The sequence below is a fragment of the Mobula hypostoma genome, chromosome 2 (assembly GCF_963921235.1).
Source record: "Mobula hypostoma chromosome 2, sMobHyp1.1, whole genome shotgun sequence".
Classification (NCBI taxonomy): Eukaryota; Metazoa; Chordata; class Chondrichthyes; order Myliobatiformes; family Myliobatidae; genus Mobula; species Mobula hypostoma.
Genome location: NC_086098.1, coordinates 194,944,186 through 194,966,442, shown reverse-complemented (window position 1 = coordinate 194,966,442; position 22,257 = coordinate 194,944,186). Strand labels below are relative to the sequence as shown.

Sequence of the window (22,257 nt, the reverse complement as noted above, 5' to 3'; positions counted from 1 at the left end):
CTCCCCCATTTCTTTTGGTTCCATACATAGCTGGGCACTCTGATCTTCAAGAGGACCAATTTTATTCCCTACTATTCTTTTGCTCTTAATATACCCATAGAAGCTCTTTGGATTATCCTTCACCTTGACTGCCAAAGCAACCCCATGTCTTCTTTTAGCTTGTTCCTCCCCTGATTGCAAGTGTAATAAGTGCCAACCTGCCCCTACACCTCCTCCCTCACAACCATTCAAGGCCTCAAATATTCCTTCCAGATTAGGCAACACTTCACCGGCAGTCACCTGCTGTATCCATTGCCCCCGTGTGGCCTCCTGTATATCCAGTGAGATCCAATGTAGATTGGGAGATTGTTTCGCTGAGCACCTACACTCCATCTGCCAGAAAAAATGGGATCTCCTAGTGGCCATCCATTTCAATTGTACTTCCTATTTCCATTCCTACGGAAATGTCAGTCCGTGGCCTTCTCTACCATCGCAATGTGACCACACTCAGATTGGAGGAGCAACACCTTATATTCTGTCTGGGTAGCCTCCAACCTGATGGCATGAACATAAATTTCTTGAACTTCCAGTAATTGTCCACCATTCACCATTCCCTATTCTTGTTTCCATCTCTCACCTTATCTCCTTACCTGCCTTTCACCTGCCCCTATTGCTTCTCCTCCTTCCCTTTCTTCCATGGTCTTCTATCTTTTCCTATGAGATTCCTCCTTCTCCAGCCCTTTATCTCTTTCCCCAATAAACTTCCCAGATCTTTACTTCACCCCCTCCCCCTTTCCCAGTTTCACCTGTTATTTACCACCTTGTACTTTTTCCAACCCTGCTGCCACCTTCTTACTCTGACTTCTCCTCTTCTTTTACAGTCCTGATGAAGGGTTTCGGTCCGAAATAACAACTCTTTATTCTTTTCCAAAGATGCTGCCTGGCCTGCTGCATTCCTCCAGCATTTTGTGTGTGTTGCTTTTGACTACCGGCATCTGCAGATTTTCTCACGTTTGTGTTAGTTCATTAATCAACTCCCACAATTATGATCAATACTTGTTCATCTCATGAAATCTGTAGATTCTTGAATGTGTAGAAGTGCTGACATGTCTGGCTGTACAACAGTTGCTCCGCTTTGAATTAGCTCATTAGAAATTTAATTTTTTTTTCTTGAACGCAAGGAGAACTGGCAAAGTAGCATCTACTGCCTTTACCTAGTTGCATTAAGTGATAACTAAGTTGTGTAGGATATGAGTTGTGTAAATGCAAGACCAGACAGGCAATTCAGTGCCATCCGCTGAAGGATGTCCGTGAGCCAGTCAGGTGTCACAAAACAGTCTAGCAGCTTTCAGAGACTATTTGTTTACTTGTGACAAATTACCAAATTGATTTACTTCAGCATAACATCTGCTGATTTTTACTCATAATCGTTGAGTACCCATTTTATTACCATAACTATGGCGCGAACAAAAAATGATGAGGTATGTTTCTAAGGTGGGAAGCTAAGATCATAACTTGAAGGTGTGCCTTAATAATGTGTTTTAGTAACACTTCAATCTACAGCACATAAAATATAACTTGCTGATTTGAGCTCATGAAGCCAAGATTACAAAACTGAATTTCAATTAAAGGTAAGTCATTAAGAAGTGACAGAATAATATATCTCTATGTCAGTTAAGGAATCCATTGGGAATGAGTCCAATGAATAAAAAGACTGTGTAATTGAAATACCTACCTAACATGACATTGAAATTTTATTCCTCCTAATATATGTTTTGAGCAACTGAGCTCCCATTTCTCATCTACATATTTTGCCTCAGTTATATAATCCGAAAACACAATGCTAGATAACAAATGTATACTGGTCATACTCAGATTTATTACGCCAGCAGATCAACTGCATTGATCTGTTACACCAGCATTACACCACCAATCAACTCTCACGGCTTCACATTTGGAGAAGATACAATGCAGATTTATTGAAAAATTATTCCAGTGAGGGGCAAACAACAAAATATGGAGCAATTGTGGAGAAAAATGGATCGACCAAGTTTCTTGTCAAGACCTTTCATCTAGATCATCTTGTTCCAAAACTTCAGCTGTCTATTTCCTTCGACATATGATGTCTGACTTGTTGAGTTCCTCCAGCATTTCAATTTTACTGCAGATTCCAACATCTGCAGACCCTTATGTCTTCTTGAATGTATAGGGAGGGATTTGTTTTTTGAGAAATTGATGAGAATCAGGCTATCGTCACTGGATTTTAGAAGAGTGAAACATGATCTTCTTGATGTGGAAGTTTCTGGAAAGATTGACTCTACCTGGAGAGTGCATAATGGGGACATGGTTGCAGGATAAAGCCTGATAACTTGGGGTGAAGTGTGAGAAGTATTTTTACTCAGAGGGTAGAAAACCTTCACAATTCTTGATGGAACCAGTAAAATTAAGGGTCAATGGGATTCTACAGGCAAGTGGAAGAGGAAGAAGGTCAGCCATTATCTCACTGTGTGTGGGAGGAGGCTGCTCTGATTTCTTATGTTTTTATCTTCTAAAACGCAGAGTTACAGAAATGTTGGCCCAAATATGGTACAGATAATGGGGTTTTTAACCTGAGCGCAGGTTTTTTTTTTGCATTTTTATCCTGACAATTAACTGGGGAGAAGCAAGTTGGTTTAGATGGCAGAGATGATATGGCAGGAGAATGGATAGAACAAGAGGAATTATATCTGGTAAGGTGATATTGGACGTCCTAAAATAGCAGTAAGGGGCAGTTAAAGTCAGGTTAAGGTTCTTTCTTTGTGCAATGTGTTGCTAACAGTAGGACTGTGGGATCGGCTCAGCAGGCCAGACTACACAACAAAACAGAATGAAAGGGGAAAAACAGCCAATAATTGACAGAAACTCCAAATCTGCCAAAAGAATAATGGAAATTGCAGCTGACAATTAGCCCAGAAACATTAATTTAAATGCAGGTAGCAGAGCAAATTTGTAATCCCTGCTGATTTTGATGATTTGAAAATCCATCCATTACTATACAAGCTGTTAGATGACTGGATAAATCAACATGGGACCGATTTAGTGAGTGGTTACAGCCATCTAAACCTGCATTGTCAAAAACAAGTAACTAGTTTGTACCTGTTTTTTGTAATGGTGCATTGTGTTTGGAACTGAGAAGTTGAAAAGAAAAGACTGCCATAACCTACAAAAAAATTAGCTCCATGGTTAGCAAATGCTGCATTAGTTCTTTTAATGGGGACATTAAAAAGTGGAAGTGACAGATTGCATTCACAGACAACTCTCCAAATTCATCAACGTTCAAAATTCAAGTTTATTTTGAAAGTACATGTATGTCACCATATACTACCCTGAGATTAATTTTCTTATGGGTATTCACAGTAGATGCAAAGAAATACAATGGAATTAATGACACACAAACAAGGACAGATAAACAATCAATATACAAAAGAAGACAATCTGTGCAAATACAAAAAACATATAATAATAATAAATACTATTGAGAACATGAATTACATGAGTTGTAGAGTACTTGGAAGTGAGCCCATAGGTTGTGGAATCAGTTCAGTGTTGAGGTAAATGAAGTTTACCACCCTGGCTGAAGGGTAATAATTGTTTTTGAACCTAGTGGTATGGGACCTAAGGCTCGTGTACCTACTTCCCAATGGAACAAGGACAAAGAGAGTATGGCCTGGATGGTGGGGGTCCTTGATGATGGATGCTGCTTTCCTGTGGCAGTGCTCCTTGTGGATGTGCTCAATGTTGGGGAGAGCTTTTTATGTGATGGACTGGGCTGTACTTACTACTTGTTGTCTTCTTTTCTGTTCATGTGGATTGGTGCTTACATAATCAGAAGTCTATGGAAGTGATGGTTCAAACTGAGCCAGACCTTAAAGTCAAACAAGGACTTTCATAGCTAGCTGAAAACAAACACTGCGTTTCAAAGTTCACCTGCAGCAATTTCAGGAGATACTTGGTCCATCAAAGCAATGTAGCTGGTCAGAACTACATTGAAAACTGAGCCAACTGTGATAGCCTCAGCTTTCCCTTGTATGCACTGCTCTGCCATAAGAATCATACATACATCTGTTATCATGCATATTTGCAATTTTCATAACTTCATTATAATTGTGGTAAATACCCACAATTACTATTGTGAAACAAGAAGCACATGACTGGAGGCAATGTGAGCTAGCAGGAAAGGGAAAGATGTACCCTTGTGCCCTAATACTTATTGAGGTGTTGGTTTTTAGACTGGTTATTTCTGTCAGTGGCAGGCAGGCAGATTCAAACTTTACAATACTGTCCACATATCTAATTATCTTCCTTATATTCCACATTTGCTTCATAAGAATATGGTAAGATAAGAATAAAGAGACAAGAAACAGTCATGTGGTACTTTAAGGCTGCTCCGCCATTCATCAATATCTTGGCTAAGGTACTTTAGCATTTTCCTGCACTATTCCCATAACTCTGGTTCCTTTAATATCCAGAGAGTTAAACATCTTTTTCTGAAGTAAGCCAATGACTGAGCTTCTATAGGCTATTGTGCATATAATTCCAAAGACATTCTGTATCACCCTCTGATTCTAACAATTTCTTCTCATCTCAGTCCTAATAATATATTCATAGCCCAGAGTCTGTACAGTAATCACTGATTCTAGCTCCTCAGTAAGATGAAATTTCCTTCCTGCATCCACTATGTTAAGTTCAGTAAGAGTTGTGTAAGTTTCAATAAAATCATCTTTCAATCTTGCATACTGGAGAAAATACACACCTTGTCTACTCAATCTTGCCTTATATCTTCTATGTTCGTGTGGTGTCTCTCTCTTTGATGACGAAGGAAGATGTTACCTTGTTTCTGTGCTGTGTATTGGACTATTGTGTTTATGGATTGGTGACTTTCTCAGACTTACAGTTTTTATATTCGGTGTTTTTCACCCATTTCTTTCTGTTTTGTTGTGTGAGGGGAGGGGGTTTGGGGTCAAGGTTCTTGTTCCATTTTGACCGGGAGAAGGGGGTTTGGAGATTGATGATCGGAATGCTGTTTTTTATTGTGTGGAGATGGGTTTGATGCTTCTCTCTGATCATCATTCATGGTCTTTCTTTGTTTTGTGGCTATCTGGAGAAGACAAATCTCAGAGTTGTGTATGGATACGTGCTTTCATAATAAATGAATCTTTGAACCTTTTTTGACCTTTGAAACTCACCATCCCAGGAATCAGTTTGGTATGTCTTCACTGATATAAATATATAAACATCCCTATTATTAACGTGAGGAGACCATAATTGTACACAATAACTCAGGTGCAATCTCACTGTAGCTTTATATAAAAGATCTTCTTTATTTCTGCTTCCTCTAGTAATGAAGGTCAACATGTCATTTATCTTCCTAATTGCTTGCCTCATCTGCATGATAACTTGCAGTGACACCTATACAAGGACACCCAGATCTCTTTGAATATCAATATTTCCTAATTAGTCTATATGTAAAAATACATTGCATTTCTGTTCTGTGCACTGAAATCAATGACCTCACATTGTTCCATGTTATTTTCCATCTGCCTTGCTTTCATCCAGTTAATTAGCTTGTCTATTGGCTTGTAAATATTCTTAGTGTCCTCCTTACCACTCATGTTCTCTCCTTTTTTTATATCATCAGTCAACTTGTAAATATGTTATTTTGCACTCAGATAATGACTGGAGTGCTACCTTTCTAGACAGACTGTCAATCTGATGGGGCCCTTTTCTACCTATCTCTGCTCACAAATCTGTTCACAAATTCTTATTGCAAGCCAGTGAGTAACCTTTAACTCCATGTTTTCTTTTTGATCGTCCTCTATGCAACTTAATCAAAAACCTTCACATTCACTTTTCTCTAGCCTACTTGTCACAATCATGGATTTGGCATCTGCGCTCATGAATGTGCATGTGTCATCTAATTACTATTTCATTGTGATGGTATTTAACTTCATTCTTTTTGTCACAGCGCTTGACGAGACTTGAGCAAAGCACAGCAACGTTTTGCTGCCTGATTGCATTCGGCCTTACCTGAGAAATTGGACTGTCAAGTCAAATGATGCTGAAGACTGGCAGTATTTGTTTTATATTTAGATATTCCCTTCAGCTGTAGTGATGGCATCATTTCCCATTTCAGAATTTTAGTTAACGTCCCTGTTTGGCCTAGTGTTTATTGTTTCCCTTTCTCTCCAAACTCTGTTTGCATTAAAGTCTGTGAACTATCAACCTGCTTCAGTGTCACTCTCTCTCTGCACTTGGGCCATATCCGAACGTAGTGACACTACTAGTTATATCCTCAAATAACTCTCTGAATAGTCAAGCGTAGATTTTCTTTTATGAATCCATGTTGACTCTGTTCAATCCTATCATTCTTTTCCAGAAATTCTGTTTATATATCATTCATTATAGATTGCAATATTGTTTCTACTGCTGCTGTCACACCTACAGATTTGTGGTTCCTTATTTTATTTCTCTTAAATAGTGGGGCACATTTGCTATCCTCCAATCTGTAGGCATCTATAGAACTTAGAGAATTTTGGAAGAAGATAACCCAAGGCATTCATTATGAGGGGTGATTGATAAGTTCGTGGCCTAAGGTAGAAGGCGGTAAATTATACAGCTCTGTAGTGATTATGCAGAAAGTTTGAAGGTAATAACTCATCCCCTTCTACCTTAGACCACAAACTTATCAATCACCCCTGCAGTGGACACTTTCTGGAGGTCCAAGATTAGTATGCTCCACAACCACTGGACTAAGTGTGTAAATGTAGGAGGGGACTATGTTGAAAAATAAATGTTCTAGGTTTTCTAAAATTGACTCCTTCTACCCTAGGCCATGAACTTATCAATCACCCCTCGTATTTCTCAAGCCAAATTAAAGCCAACTTATTTAGTTATATATTTTACTGATGCATAGTTGTCCATTCTCACTAGGCACTTCATTCTCTAGTGTCTCTGCCAAACTTTTTATGTCTTTAATGAAAACAGACATAATGTTTAATTTCCTTGCCTTCATTTTAAACTCTGCAGTTTCTGTCACAGGTATTTTCCTTTTTCCTTCCATGTGGAACTTTTGACAGTTCATTCTTATGTTTTTATTTGCCAGTTTTTTTCATATATTATTGTTTTCTTTTTTCAGTTTCTTGGCACTCCTTTGCTGAGTTTTAATATATTTCCAATCCTCAGACTCTCCGTTATTTTGAGCAATGCTCTAAGCCTCTCCCTTTGATTTAATACTATATTTAATTTCTTCTGGCCTCCACAAAGGGATTTATATTTCCTGTTTGTTTTTGTGCCTTAAAGGATTTGTGTTTGCAATTCACACGTAATTTATATAGATGTTAACCATTGCCTGTCCACTGTCATACTTTTTCATGTTTCCCAAACAACCACAGCAAACTCACCACTCACGCTTCACTGCCAGCTCACCCCTGTACTTTTCTGCTAACTCACCCTCACACGTCATACCTGACAGTTAACTCAGCCCTCATACATCATTCTACAGCCAACTTGCTCCTCATTTTGCATTCTTTTGATTTTTACAATGCATATAGGGTAATCGTTCATCTATTAGTATGCACCCTACTTGTTACTACAAGCTGTTTTTTTTCTTCTCATTTACATAAAAATTACAAACTAGCAGGAGCAGCCAGACAGCAATAATAATGATGACTTCGTTACCAGTAATTTTAATTTTGCAATCAGCAATTCAGACACAACAGTGTGTGTACTTTACAGGGCATCATTTAGGATAATCTGCATATAGTGAGGCAATCAAGATGAGTAATTTGAACCAGTAAAAGCAGGAGAATGTCATAGCTGGCTATCAAAGTAATATAAGTATTGAGCAACATACATCAAAGTTGCTGGTGAACGCAGCAGGCCAAGCAGCATCTATAGGAAGAGGCGCAGTCGACGTTTCAGGCCGAGACCCTTCGTCAGGACTAACTGAAGGAAGAGTGAGTAAGGGATTTGAAAGCATTGTAAGTATTGAGGGCAGTTTTGCCACTTATGATTGGAAAGATTGTATTGCACCTTGTTGATCACCTTAGAGTCAATATTCCAGTCGAAATTTGCACCTAGGCAATGATTCAGCCCAGAGAGCACCCCAACTGGCAGAGGATTTGAATCGTTATTTTTACTCACTCAGGGAGTACATACAGGCAAGTTAATTATTTACTGAGATAAAATACAGACTACACTCTTTCAGCCCTTAGATCCGCGCTGCCTAGCAACTCCCGATTTAACCCTGGCCTAATCTAATTACATTGACAAATTAACCTAAGAACCGATATGTCTTTGGGTTATGGGAAGAAACTAGAACACCTGTAGGAAGCCCATGCGGTCATGGGGAGAACGTACAAACTCCTTACAGACAGTGGCAGGAAATGAACCCTGGTCTCTGGTACTGTAAAGCATTGTGATAACCATTACGCTACTTTAATACTCTGAATTCAGCATGAAAATTCACAGCAGACAGTATACAGCACAGTGACAATACCTGTTCCAGTGGTAAAAATTAGGTGTAAGTGATTAAGCTGGGTGTCAGCTGATTAGGATACTTTTAAGATAGAGTTTATTTAAATATTTTTTGTAACTCTTTCAGTGATTTTATTTTTATATGTAAATTTATAAAATTGTTTCAACTTTTGTAAAATTTTTATTCTTTCAATGTTCTTGAATGATTGGCAGTCAGAATCATTTAGAAACATTCAGAGTTTTGACAGTAGGAGAATTTATAAACATGTTTCTTTTCAGCTGTTTTGTGGTTTGAAGGTTTTCAGGCCTCTTTCTGATTCTATAGTCACCTAACCTGGGAAAATCTTGTTGACAGGCAAGGTCACAGAGAATGGAGCCGATTTTTTTCTTGCAAGTTCCTGCTGGGAAGTTCAATTTCTAGTTATCTTCAGAGACCAGTGGTGAGTAAAATCAGTTCACTGCAGACTGCAAAGTCTAGGTCAATAGTATAGATCTGAAGGACAATGGCACAGAAGTAGTAGAATATGAAAGTTCAAGCCAAGCTGGGAATAAAATCAAATATTCATCCACCATTTATTGTATTAGAAAGCTACTGATATTGAACTTCATTAAGTGCACTGTGCATGGAATATTTGGGTTAAAATAGACAAGTGTTCAGTCATCAGTGTAATAGATGTAAAATCAGGTGATGACTTCTCAATTTGCAATTTTTCAATGTCTACATTTAGGTGCCTTGATTAGAAATAGAAATAGAGATGCCTCAGAGATCCCTTTGCAGATAGCATAGAAAATAGTTACACTTCACTCTTTGAAAATGTACTCGTGCTTTGAGAGTTGTGGCTAATACTGGGAGAAGGTCCCAATGAGACTGCAAACTCCTGTTGTCTTGTGCCAGAACTAGAAAATTTCCTAGCTATCCTTTGACACTAAAACTTTAGTCTTGAACCTAACAATGCTTATCAACTCTGATGTAAGACTTTGTACACATTTGAATCAGATAATACAGGCAACTGGCATATGAAAAGTACTTCAACTGAGATGCCAAACCCTAAAGGCAAATCAGAAGCAACAATAAATTATGTGTCATATTTACCTATGGTGACTTCAGGATAGCATGTTTAATTAAACAGCAATTGTCTAGGATTGAAATAATATTACTATAGCAAAATGTTGCTTTTGTCAAGCCGTATAAAGCTTCATTCTATGAGGTCATTACCACTAGTAGCAAAATGCAGAGAAACCCTACATTAATCGAAATGGACATGACCTTCTTATTTGTTTAAAGGCAAGTAAATTAAAAATGCATTTGGTCGCTATGGTTATGGAATGCACATATAGAACTCGGACAGAAAACTGAATAGCCAATGGAAGGGAACTAGATGTATCACCAAGAAAGCTAAGTTTAACAGGTTGTGAAAAATATGAATGAGATTAAATGGGTAATTATTTCATCAGTGAGTGCAGATGTAGTAGCTGACTGGGTTTCAGTGGCCTGCAAAGTTCATCACTTTGCAATGTTCTGTACCTGTTGAGAGCTTTCTCGTGACACAGGGGATAAACTATCTGTTTGTTTCTGCAGCTTTGTCTCCAACTCTATCTCTGCCACCTAGTCTGGAAAATTACTTCTTGTGTCTTTCTTTGGGAAGAAAGTGATTGTACTGGAAGCAGTACTTGAAATTACTACGCTCAAGGGAGGTTTCAACAGAAGTTCTTTTACCTCTCCAATTTCTTTTAACCATAGTTGAGGGGCCATTGAAATGAGTGAGCAAGCTTATATTAAAATGAGGGAGCTATATGGAATTAGTCATTAGCCAAAGTGCAAAAACGTGTGCAGTAAGAACTCTGCTGCTGTGTTCTTGGGCTAGGTTAAAAGATGAAAGCAAAAATAAGACATTGCAGGTAGTAGGAAAGGGCAATATAAGTTACAGGGTAAAAGACTGGAAAGGAAACAGTTGGTTTCCACATCTCAATTCCACTGGAATAACCTTGAACACTAACATAATTCCCCAAAACAGCATCAGGAAACAGCGAAAATCAGGGCTGAGACAAAGGAAAGCATCTGGATATCTGCTTCCAACATACCAGTATTCATATGCATTATGGGGTAGTATAGTCAGTGAAAGTTTAAATAACAGTTGCAGAAGATAAATCTTAGTTGGGATGGTGAGGCTATCGCATTCCTCAGCATTACCTGTTTTGCCTCATAGGATGTTGATGAAAATTCACAATCTCCAGGACAATATTTTTGTTAACCAATGATTAAATTTAATCCAGGAACTTCAATGGCCATTGTTTCTTAGCACATCTCCAGTACACTCAAGATGTAAGAGCAATTGTTTTTCAGTGCATTTTTTACTTGATTTCATCTTTGGTATCTCTTTCTCATCTCAGAAATAATCACCAGAATGAAAATTAACTCACAATGCATGAAGGTGAATAGCCTTACAATTTTTTAAATTCTCTTAGAGCAGGATGAATTCTAACTTGTTCTGTTTCTTCTGAAATGTTTAAATAATCAATTATTTTAAACTGTCTCATCAATTGTACTTCGCTGTTTAACCTTCAGTTTTATTCAGTCATAAAAGCTAAAGAATTTTCAGTGGCTTCATAAATCAAAGTATTAAGTTCAGGAGTTGGGATGGTATGTTGAAGTTCTATGTGATGTTGGTGATGTCTGGTCACCTACCTACAGGGAAGATATCAATAAGATTGAAAGACTGCAGAGAAAATTTACAAGGATATTGCCAGAAGTTGAAGGCCTGAATTAGAGGGAAAGATTGAATAGGTTAGGACTTTATTATCTGGACCATAGGAGAATCAGGGGAGATTTGATAGAGGAATACAAAATTATGAGGGGTAGAGGTGGAGTAAGTGCAAGCAGGCTCTTCCCACTGAGAATGGGCTGAGGCTTGAACCAGATGTCATGTATTAAAGGTGAAAGGTGAAATATTTAAGGGGAACCTGAGGGAGAACTTCTTCACTCTGGGGGTGATGAGATTGTGGAGCGAGCTGCCAGCGGAATTAGTGGATGTGGGTTCAATTTCAACATTTAAGAGAAATTTGCTTAGGTACATGGATGAGAGGGGTATGGAGGGCTATGGTCTGGGTGCATGTCAATGGGATTAGGCAGATTAATGGATGAGATGGACTGCAGAGCCTTTTTCTGTGCTGTAATGTTCTATGGTTCTCTGTCTCTACATAAAAATTACTTCAGCATATTATGTGATTCAATTGATATTATTAATAAATTTTGGGTGTATGTGGTGTCCTAGAAGACACTGGAGAAGGGGCTTGTTGTATCTACTGTGGGGCAAGTAACTCACCTTTGGCCCCTACCAGACACTCAGCTCTCACCTGTAGCATGTGACAGCAGCTACACCCCGGTACACCAGTTCAACAGGCAGGCTAAACCAGGTGAGGGTAGCCAGCAGGCCTCATTACCCACTGAGATAGGGATATGCCTGACTGCAAAGTAGGCTCCAGCAGCCTGGGCACATAAGAGCTACAGTGAGATCCAACAGCCAGGAAGGCAGTAATGCAACGCTCCGGGGAGAGTGATGGGCATGACAAGGTACAGAAGACGTCCTGGTCATCCACTGCATCCAAGGATGACCCCGGTTTGTGACGATTGTTCATGCCACTGGACCCAGACTTCTGAGGTCAAGAGGGTGCAACTGCCCCAGTGCATCAACTTATCTGCTTCAAAAAAACTCTCCCACACAGGTTTTCTGTCATTGTCAGACATGGCGGACAACAGCCCAGTAATAAATATAGAGTCATAGATCTTTACAGCATAGTAATACGTTTTTCAGTCCACTACACCTACGCCTAACATTTCATTACTTTATAGAGCAGTTAGTATATTTAAACAGGAAACATTTATCTCTAAAACTTTCCATGCTAAAACTAATTCCACCCAAATATTCTATTTCACTTGGGGCTATGTGCTTAAGTTTTGAATTAACATGTCAGGTGGACTGTTCTCCATGTTCGGCGTGAAATTCTATAAAATAAATTGATATTTAAGAATACCATGCTTGACATTAATAGAAAACTGCAAGTACTCATTATACAGAAAGGATCTTGACCAATTAAAGATAATTGGAGGAAAAACTCAGTGGTTTGTTCTGAACAAGTAACCTAGAATAGGCTATACATTGTACTCAGTTTCTAAATTATTTCACATCCATTGACTTAATTTGATCAAAGTGACAAATGACATTCAATGATTCAAAGATACAACAAACTATCCATGAACTGGTTCATAATTTTCAATATTTACTAATATTATGGTGTATTTCAGAGGAGAGTCAATAAAAACAGGCATTCTGTTCATCTGTCAGGGTATTGAGTGCAGGAATTGGGACATTATGTTGCAGTTGTGTAACATAGAAACATAGAAAATAGGTGCAGGAGTAGGCCATTCAGCCCTTCGAGCCTGCACCGCCATTCAGTATGATCATGGCTGATCATCCAACTCAGAACCCTGTACCAGCCTTCCCTCCATACCCCGTGATCCCTTTAGCCACAAGGGCCATATCTAATTCCCTCTTAAATATAGCCAATGAACTGGCCTCAACTGTTTCCTGTGGCAGAGAATTCCACAGATTCACCACTCTCTGTGTGAAGAAGTTTTTCCTAATCTCGGTCCTAAAAGGCTTCCCCTTTATTCTCAAACTGTGACTCCTCGTTCTGGACTTCCCCAACATCGAGAACAATCTTCCTGCATCTAGCCTGTCCAATCCTTTTAGGATTTTATACGTTTCAATAAGATCCCCCCTCAATCTTCTAAATTCCAGCGACTATAAGCCTAGTCGATCCAGTCTTTCATCATACGAAATTCCTGCCATCCCAGGAATCAATCTAGTGAACCTTCTTTGCACTCCCTCTATGGCAAGGATGTCTTTCCTCAGATTAGGGGACCAAACCAGGTGTGTTTTCTCACCAAGGCCTTGTACAACTGCAGTAGTACCTCCCTGCGCCTGTACTCGAATCCTCTTGCTATGAATGCCAGCATACCATTTACCCTTTTCACCGCCTGCTGTACCTGCATGCCCACTTTCAATGACTGGTGTATAATGACACCCAGGTCTCGTTGCACCTCCCCCTTTCCTAATCGGCCACCATTCAGATAATAATCTGTTTTCCTGTTTTTGCCACCAAAGTGGATAACCTCACATTTATCCACATTAAATTGCATCTGCCATGAATTTGCCCACTCACCAAACCTATCCAAGTCACCCTGCATCCTCTTAGCATCCTCCTCACAGCTAACACTGCCGCCCAGCTTCGTGTCATCTGCAAACTTGGAGATGCTGCATTTAATTCCCTCATCTAAGTCATTAATATATATTGTAAACAACTGGGGTCCCAGCACTGAGCCTTGCGGTACCCCACTAGTCACTGCCTGCCATTCTGAAAAGGTCCCGTTTATTCCCACTCTTCGCTTCCTTTCTGCCAACTAATTCTCTATCCACATCAATACCTTACCCCCAATACCGTATGCTTTAAGTTTGCACACTAATCTCCTGTGTGGGACCTTGTCAAAAGCCTTTTGAAAATCCAAATATACCACATCCACTGGGTACATCCTACTAGGTACATCCTCAAAAAATTCTATGAGATTCGTCAGACATGATTTTCCTTTCACAAATCCATGCTGACTTTGTCCGATGATTTCATCGCTTTCCAAATGTGCTGTTATCACATCTTTGATAACTGACTCTAGCATTTTCCCCACCACTGATGTTAGGCTAACCGATCTATAATTCCCCGGTTTCTCTCTCCCTCCTTTTTTAAAAAGTGGGGTTACATTAGCCACCCTCCAATCCTCGGGAACTAGTCCAGAATCTAAAGAGTTTTGAAAAATTATCACTAATGTATCCACTATTTCTTGAGCTACTTCCTTAAGCACTCTGGGATGCAGACCATCTGGCCCTGGGGATTTATCTGCCTTCAATCCCTTCAATTTACCTAACACCACTTCCCTACTAACATGTATTTCCCTCAGTTTCTCCATCTCACTGGACCCTCTGTACCCTACTATTTCTGGAAGATTATTTATGTCCTCCTTAGTGAAGACAGAACCGAAGTAGTTATTCAATTGGTCTGCTATATCCTTGCTCCCCATAATCAATTCACCTGTTTCTGTCTGTAGGGGACTTACATTTGTCTTAACCAATCTTTTTCTTTTCACGTATCTATAAAAGCTTTTACCGTCAGTTTTTATGTTCCCTGCCAGTTTTCTCTCATAATCTTTTTTCCCTTTCCTAATTAAGCCCTTCTGCTGGACTCTGAATTTCTCCCAGTCCTCAGGTGAGCCACTTTTTCTGGCTAATTTGTATGCTTCTTCTTTGGAATTGATACTATCCCTAATTTCCCTTGTCAGCAACGGGTGCACTAACTTCCCTGATTTATTCTTTTGCCAAACTGGGATGAACAATTGCTGTAGTTCATCCATGCGATTTTGAAATGCTTGCCATTGCATATCTACCGTCAACCTTTTAAGTGTCATTTGCCAGTCCATCTTTGCTAATTCACGTCTCATACAAGTTCAGAACCTTTGTTTCTGAATTAACTATGTCACTCTCCATATTAATGAAGAATTCCACCATATTAAGTCATTGATGAGGCCACACTTGGAATACTGTGTATATTTTTGTCACCATGTTATAGAAAAGATATAGTTAAACTGGAAAGAGTGCAGAAAAAGATCTACAATGATGCTGCCAGCAATAGATGTCTTGAGTTGTAGTGAGAGGTTGACTGGGCTATGTCTTTATAACTTGGGGCATAAAAGAAAGAGGGATGACCCTTATAGAGGTTTATAAAATCAATAGGGGCATGGATAAGGTGGATGGCAATAATCTTTTCACCAGTGTAGGGGAGTCAAAAGCTAGGGGACATAGATGTAGAGTGTGATGGGAAGAGTTTTAAAGGGACTTGGTGGACAACTTTTCCACACAGAAGCTGGTGATTACGTGGAACCAGAGGAAGTAGTTGAGGCAGATACCAAAATACCATTTCAGAAGCATTTGAAATGGTACACAGATGGGAGGGGCTTCGATGGATATGTTCCAAATGCAGGAAATTGAGACCAGATGTGCAGGCACTGTGATTTGGCCAAAGGGCGTGTATCTGTGCACTAAGAGACTCTGATATTTAATGCCAGAAAGTGAATTGAAGGAAAGTGTTAAATTCTATCCAACACTGAAGATACGAGATATCCTCCTGTGTACATAGCTGGGTATACTTATGATCGTCAGCTCTTGACATGACTGATCATTTGAAACTACTCCTTTATATGGGGAAGCGAGTAGTCCTGAGGTTGGAGGGCAATGATAAATCAGATTGCTACTCTTAAAATTTTCATCTTCTTGGATCCTCTCAATATCAGTAAAACTAAGTACATTGGATTTGTGATCTGTTGATGATTGATGCAGAGTTTTATGTCTGGCAATATGAAGTCCACCGAGTGACAACTGCACACATAGGCATTTTACATTCTTCAAACCAATTGTTTTCTTGCCACACTGTACATTTAACCTAAGGGTTTTAGACTTAATTGAACACAAAGATTACAAATAATTAAGTGTTTTGGTTAGTTAAATAAAGCACTTTCAGACCTGGCAGAACAATGCAGCTTGATTGAATGTCCACTCTTGGACATTTTAATACATTTTATGACCCCGTATTTTGATTGAACTAACAGATCTAATTCCCAGTTGAGCCATATAGCCCCACTGTATATGACAATCAGAGATGAGTAATGAACAACACTCTGATTGACTGCAGACACTATATTCAAATCTAGGAAGGATACACAATAATAAAACTACAAAGAACAATGTACATCATCAACCACAGTGACTGAAAAAAAAATTACATGGATTTCTGCACATAGAAGGAAACGTTAAAATAGATAATTGAAGAACATTCCGATGTTCTACATTTGCTGTAAAATTGAGCGTGACGCATAATGTCTTTGTCCTTTAAATTAACCTCTCCAGATTTCTACAATTTACTTCCTGTGTGCTGTTATTATAGAAACACCAAGATAAAATAAAGTAAATATAGTCTGACAGTTTTTTTGTCTTGAAATCTTTCAAATGAAGTTCATCCAAATAACTATTCATTTGCCTTACTTTTAATTCTTAGCCTCTATTTATTAACAAAATGTTGTCAATACCGACATAGAAAATAAAGGCCCATAATAGGAGCAAATTTTATCTTTTATTGAAATGAAGAAAAAGCAGATTCAGCATGGATAATTAATAGCTCATTCTCTCGCTCTCTCTCGCGCAGAATGCAAAATTATAGAAATCCTCAGCACTTACACCAAGAATCCATTACCAGGTTAGGCCTGGTACAGGGAGTTAAGGCAAGATTTAGTATATTTGGATTTTTTTCCTATGTATTGTATCATGTATTTGAAACAGTTTGTTTCTCAATTATTTCTTATTTTTTATGTATTTTTTCATTATTTTAAACTTAGAGTCTGATTGATTAGTCATAGTTTTGGAATATCTTTAGAGTTTCTAAATGTAATTAATAGTATTGACCTCTAGCTAAGCCTATCAGACAAAACTAGTCTTTCACATCTGTCTAGACCTTCATGCATTCCACTAGAAGAGGTCTAGGACAATGATAAAAATGACAGCTCCTCTGACGAGCTCAGCCCCTGGACATGTCCTGATGAGACAATGATGAAGAACATAAAGAAATTGTCAGGGCTTCATGTGGTGACTCACACAAGCACATGTGAACAAGAGCAGAAGGTGGTGTCAGAGTCTGCAGAGGAGGACCAGAGACCACTGGATGCTCAACATTCTGACCTGCTGGGCCCAAGTACTGTGTGTCACACAGCACCAGTGAACAGAAGCAGAAGCAGGGGTAGGTAACGCAGCATGGTTAGCTCAAATACTTTATAAGTTTTTGTTTCAATACAAAAGTTGTATTCAAACCAGTTCCTAAACAACTGAAATATAAACCATTCTGGGCATTCATGTGCACCTTTCCTTAATAGTAATTATTGTAATCAATATTTCCAAAGAAGTGAAATGACCTCACAAGGGTTTAAACCATATACATTTGCAGGGTGGTTTGTTTACTTTCTTTCTGTCCCACCTATATTCATAATACAACATTAATATCTTATTTTTTGTTTTCCTGAAGAGTAATCTCACCACCTCCCGTAATGAGTTTATACGTTCTCCCCGTGACTGTGTGTGTTTCCTCTGGGTGCTCTAGTTTCCTCCCACAGTCCAAAGACGTACGGCTTGGTAGGTTAATTGGTCATTGTAAACTGTCCCATGATTAGGCTAGGATTACGTCGGGGATTGCTGAGTGGCACAGTTCGAAGGGCCTATCCCATGCTGTATCTCAAGAAATAAACAGAAATAAATAATAATATTTTAATCAGAATTAAAGCCCGATCTGAATTCTGAATAAAATGAAATTAAACTTTGCATTTTCAGTCAATCTCATACTGCTTCACTTTGTTTTCATGTTGTGTCCTGATTCTAGATGCATTTATGCTACAATTAAAGCATCAGTGTGAAGTGAAACCACTGAAGACTATGGCAACAGTGGTGTACAGCATTAATTTGGTTTTATTGTTACTACAGCTTAAACCCAGTAAACACCGTATCTTTTTCACACAATTCTTTTCTATTTAACATAAAATGTGCTTGTTTTATGTCCTATTTACAGATTACAATATAGAGCAAGCTACTGTTAAAATTATAATAATGTCAGGTCAATATGTACAATATACACTCAGTGGCCATTGCATTAGGTACCTTGTGTACCTAATAAAATGGCTACTGAGTTTATGTTCATGGTCTGCTGCTGTAGCCCAAACACTTCAAGGTTTGATGTGCTGTGTGTTCAGAGATACTCACCACTGTTCTAACTCATTCAAGTTACTGTCAGCTTGAACTTGTCTGACCATTCTCTTCAGAAGGCTCTCATTAACAAGGTATTTTTTTCCCCAAAGAACAGCCACTCACTGGATTATTTTTGCACTATTCTCTGTGAACTCTGGAGAATGTTATGCATGAAAATTCCAGAAAGTCAATAGTTTATGAGATACTGTAATCACCCCAGATGGCACAAACAATCATCCCACGGTCAAAGTCACTTAGATCATATTTATTCTCTATTCTGCTGTTTGACCTGAACAACAAATGAACCTCTTAACCATGTCTGCATGCTTTTATGCACTAAGTTGCTGCCACATGATTCACTGATTACATATGTATTTGCATTGACAAGCAGATGTACAGGTGTACCTAATAAAGTAGACACTGAATGTTTCTTTAATGAGGGAACAGGTTGCAGGTCAAAGGTTAATAATGGCCTGAATCATACTCACTGTGGTTGATAGTTCCATAGAGAAATGCCAATGATACTTCAACACCTGACCTTCTATTGTGTCATTGGACTCACCAATGTGCAGAATTTAAGAGGCAGATGTAATCTTAGTGTCATGCCAGTCAGAGCTAACATCCAAACAGATCAGATAATTAAAATGAAAATAAGTGCAAGTGGCATACTTCTATTCATTCGAACTGGACCACCAAGCTCGATTGAAAAGATAAATGTACGTAGGTGATCGTGTGGGCACAGGAGCAGTGGTGGGGGTGGGCAAGCATGGGAGTTATCCCGGATTGATGGTTTCAACTCATTAGATTTAACCACAGTTCAAAGCAAGAGATAATATGTGAATTGGCCTTATCTCATATGAGGTGGTCTACAGGGAAGAAGTCATTTCTTTGACACAGTGCTGTCAAGAAACAACCTCTTCCTCAATATCTCAAAAACAAAGGAGTTGGTTGTGGATTACAGGAGGAATGGAGACGGGCTAACCCTTATTGACATCAATGGATCTGGTGTTGAGAGGGTAAACAGCTTCAAGTTCCTCAGCATCCACATCACTGAGGACCTCACGTGGTCTGTACACATCAGCTGTGTGGTGACAAAGGCGCAACAGGACCTCTTTGACCTCAGATGTTTGAGGAGGTTTGGTATGGGCCCCCAAATCCTAAAAAACTTCTACAGGGGCACAGTTGAGAGCATCCTGATTGGCTGCATCATTGCCTGATATGGGAACTGTGCCCTCCTTAATCGCAGGACTCTACAGAGAGTGGTGTGGGCAGCCCAGCACATCTGAAATTGTGAACTTCCCATGATTCAGGATATTTAGGAGGACAGGTGTAGAAAAAGGGCCCGTAGGATCATTGGGGACCCAAGACGTCCCAACCACAGTCTATTCCAGCTGCTACCATCCGGGAAACAGTACCACAGCATAAAAGCCAGGACCAACAGGCTGTGGGACAGGTTCTTCCACCAAGCCATCAGACTGATGAACTCACGCTGATTTGAGTGTACTCTATATTGGATTGACTGTTCTATTTATTATAAATTACTATGATTGCACATTGCCGATTTAGATGGAGACGTAACGTAAAGATTTTTACTCCTCATGTATGTGAGGGATGTAAGAAATAAAGTTAATTCAATTCAAGAATGCTAGCTGGATTTGGATTGTCGTAGACAGTCTCCACTCACCTATCTGTCTGTACTCACTTAGATATCCTATTCCGACTTCTGTCAGGGGAAGGGATTAACAGGTAGACCAAGGAAAATAATTAAAGCAGGCTTGAAATGCAACGTTCAACGGACCCCTAGGAATCAGTGGCCCATCACCATTCTATGTGGAGAATAAGCATTTTGCATAGTATTGAGAACCTCGAGTCCATGCGTTGGCAATATACAGAGACTTGAGTAAACAGAGGAAGAAGTACACCACCTCACAAACTGATGACCATCTGCCCCATCAAGTGTCTCACATCCCATCAGTGGATGAGTTTGCGGTTCCCTTGTTGTCTTTATTAATTACCTAAGAGCCAACAAAATGGAGCAGAAGCAAGTCATCCTCCATCCTGAAGAGGAAAGAACAAATGCTGATGTCCAAGCAAACTGGTATCTTATTCCAACCTCACTAGACCCAGGAGGCATACTGCAATGTCTCTAATGGAATATACCATGGCATTACCTACTGGGATTCCTTGACAGTCTTTGACAGGAGACAATACTGGGGTCAGAACATCACTTTTCAACAACACTTCGTTGCACTTTTCAAATCCAATTTTAACTGAGATAGATTTACAACTAATGAATGTATTTAAAATTACTTTGAAAAGTCAGACATTTAAAAGGAAGTACAGTAACGTCGATACAATAAAACATTTAAACATAAATGCACATTTTTCTATATAAAAAGAAACCTAATATTACAGAGCCGATTTTTTTCTCTCCTGCAGCACAACTTTTGGCATCAGGTATATGTCCTGTGAACTCAGAGAGCAAAACAGTGGTTCTTTATGGGTTACACAGAATTGTTAACTTGTGCTCCTGGCATATAATATTGTTCCATGAAGCAAATAAGATGGTAAAATCTACCTTACATACTTGAATTAAGTAACAGTACTTCTACTAATAACATAAACTAAAATATCTAAAATTAGGCATTTTTACAATTCATTACTAGAGGCAATGTGCTACATTCCAACCTATTTTGGTCTGATATCCAGAGAGCACAATGTAGTCAGATGTTTTAGTTTTATTTCTTACTTGCTTCAAAAGATTCCTCAAGTCTACGATTTCATCCACACAAGCAGGATTTCCCAATTGTTAAGCATTTCAATTCCAATCCCCATCTCCATCCCTATCCAGACATGTCACTCCATGGCCTCCCCTACTGCCATGATGAGGCCACTTTCAGGTTGGAGAAGCAACACCTCATATTCCATCTGGGTAGCCTCCAACTGGATGGCATGAAAATCCATTTCTCTAATTTTCAGTAATTTCTCCCCTCTCCCCCTTCTCTCTTTTCCCATTTCTCATTCTGGCTCCCCTTTAACCCCTTCTCTTCTCTGCCTATTACCTGCTTATCACCTCCCCCTGCTGCCGCTTCTCCTTCCCTTTCTCCCATGGTCTATTCTTCTCTCCTCTCAGATTCCTTCCTCTTCAGTGCCTATCATCTCCCAACTTCTCACTTCATCCTCACTCCCCCACCCACCTACCCACCCCCTCACCTGGCTTCACATCATCTTCAAGCATGTTCTTCTTCACTTCCCTCACCTTCTTATTTTGGCTTCTTCCCCTTCCTTTCCAGTATCAATAAAGGGTCTTGAACAAAAACATCGACTCTATTTCTTTCCATAGGTGGTGCCTGATATGCGAAGTTCCTCCAGCATTTTGTATGTGTTACTCTGGATTGCTAGCTTGTGCAGAATCTCTTGTGTTTATCAGTTTTACTACTTACAAGGTTGTCTTCATCAGTTGAATTTGCTTCGATATTCTTTTATTTCTCTTGAATTTAATTCATAAGGAACAAGCAATTGTTTAGTAAATATTAATGTAGCAAGAGTAACTACAGGTACATATCGTACACAGAATGCTGAAAGCAATCCGTAAATCTAAACTCTCAGTCCTCTCAGTTCAGGCTTCTCTTTTCTGGGAGCAACAGCTTAGAATATTCAAAGGCAGATGAAGGTGGTTGATAGATTTTATGTGGTTTCCTGCCGTTGGTGACACTCCAGTTCTATTTGTAAGCATCTGCAGGGTTTTGATTGAGTATACCATGTGACAGATTGTGCAAAGCAATGTGTAGAAATAGCTACAGTAGGAGGTTATGTCATCTGTTCCATGGTTTACAGATTTTTGCATTTCAATAGCAGTTTCCAGAGACCATGAGAC

At 39.1% G+C, this 22,257-nt stretch overlaps 1 protein-coding gene across 3 annotated transcripts in view; it reads right to left on the bottom strand.

Annotated features, from left to right (window-relative positions):
- Positions 1-21,953, bottom strand: part of oprl1 (opiate receptor-like 1) — a 130,449-nt gene extending 108,496 nt beyond the window's left edge. Inside the window, exon 1 of one of the 3 annotated variants that reach the window (XM_063030688.1) lies at positions 21,824-21,953. In XM_063030688.1, coding sequence (XP_062886758.1) covers positions 21,824-21,837 — 14 coding nt within the window. In that variant the 5' untranslated portion in view covers positions 21,838-21,953. The remainder of the gene's footprint in view (positions 1-21,823) is intronic. The other 2 variants (XM_063030663.1, XM_063030697.1) reach the window with 2 other exon arrangements.
- Positions 21,954-22,257: the final 304 nt, after the last annotated feature.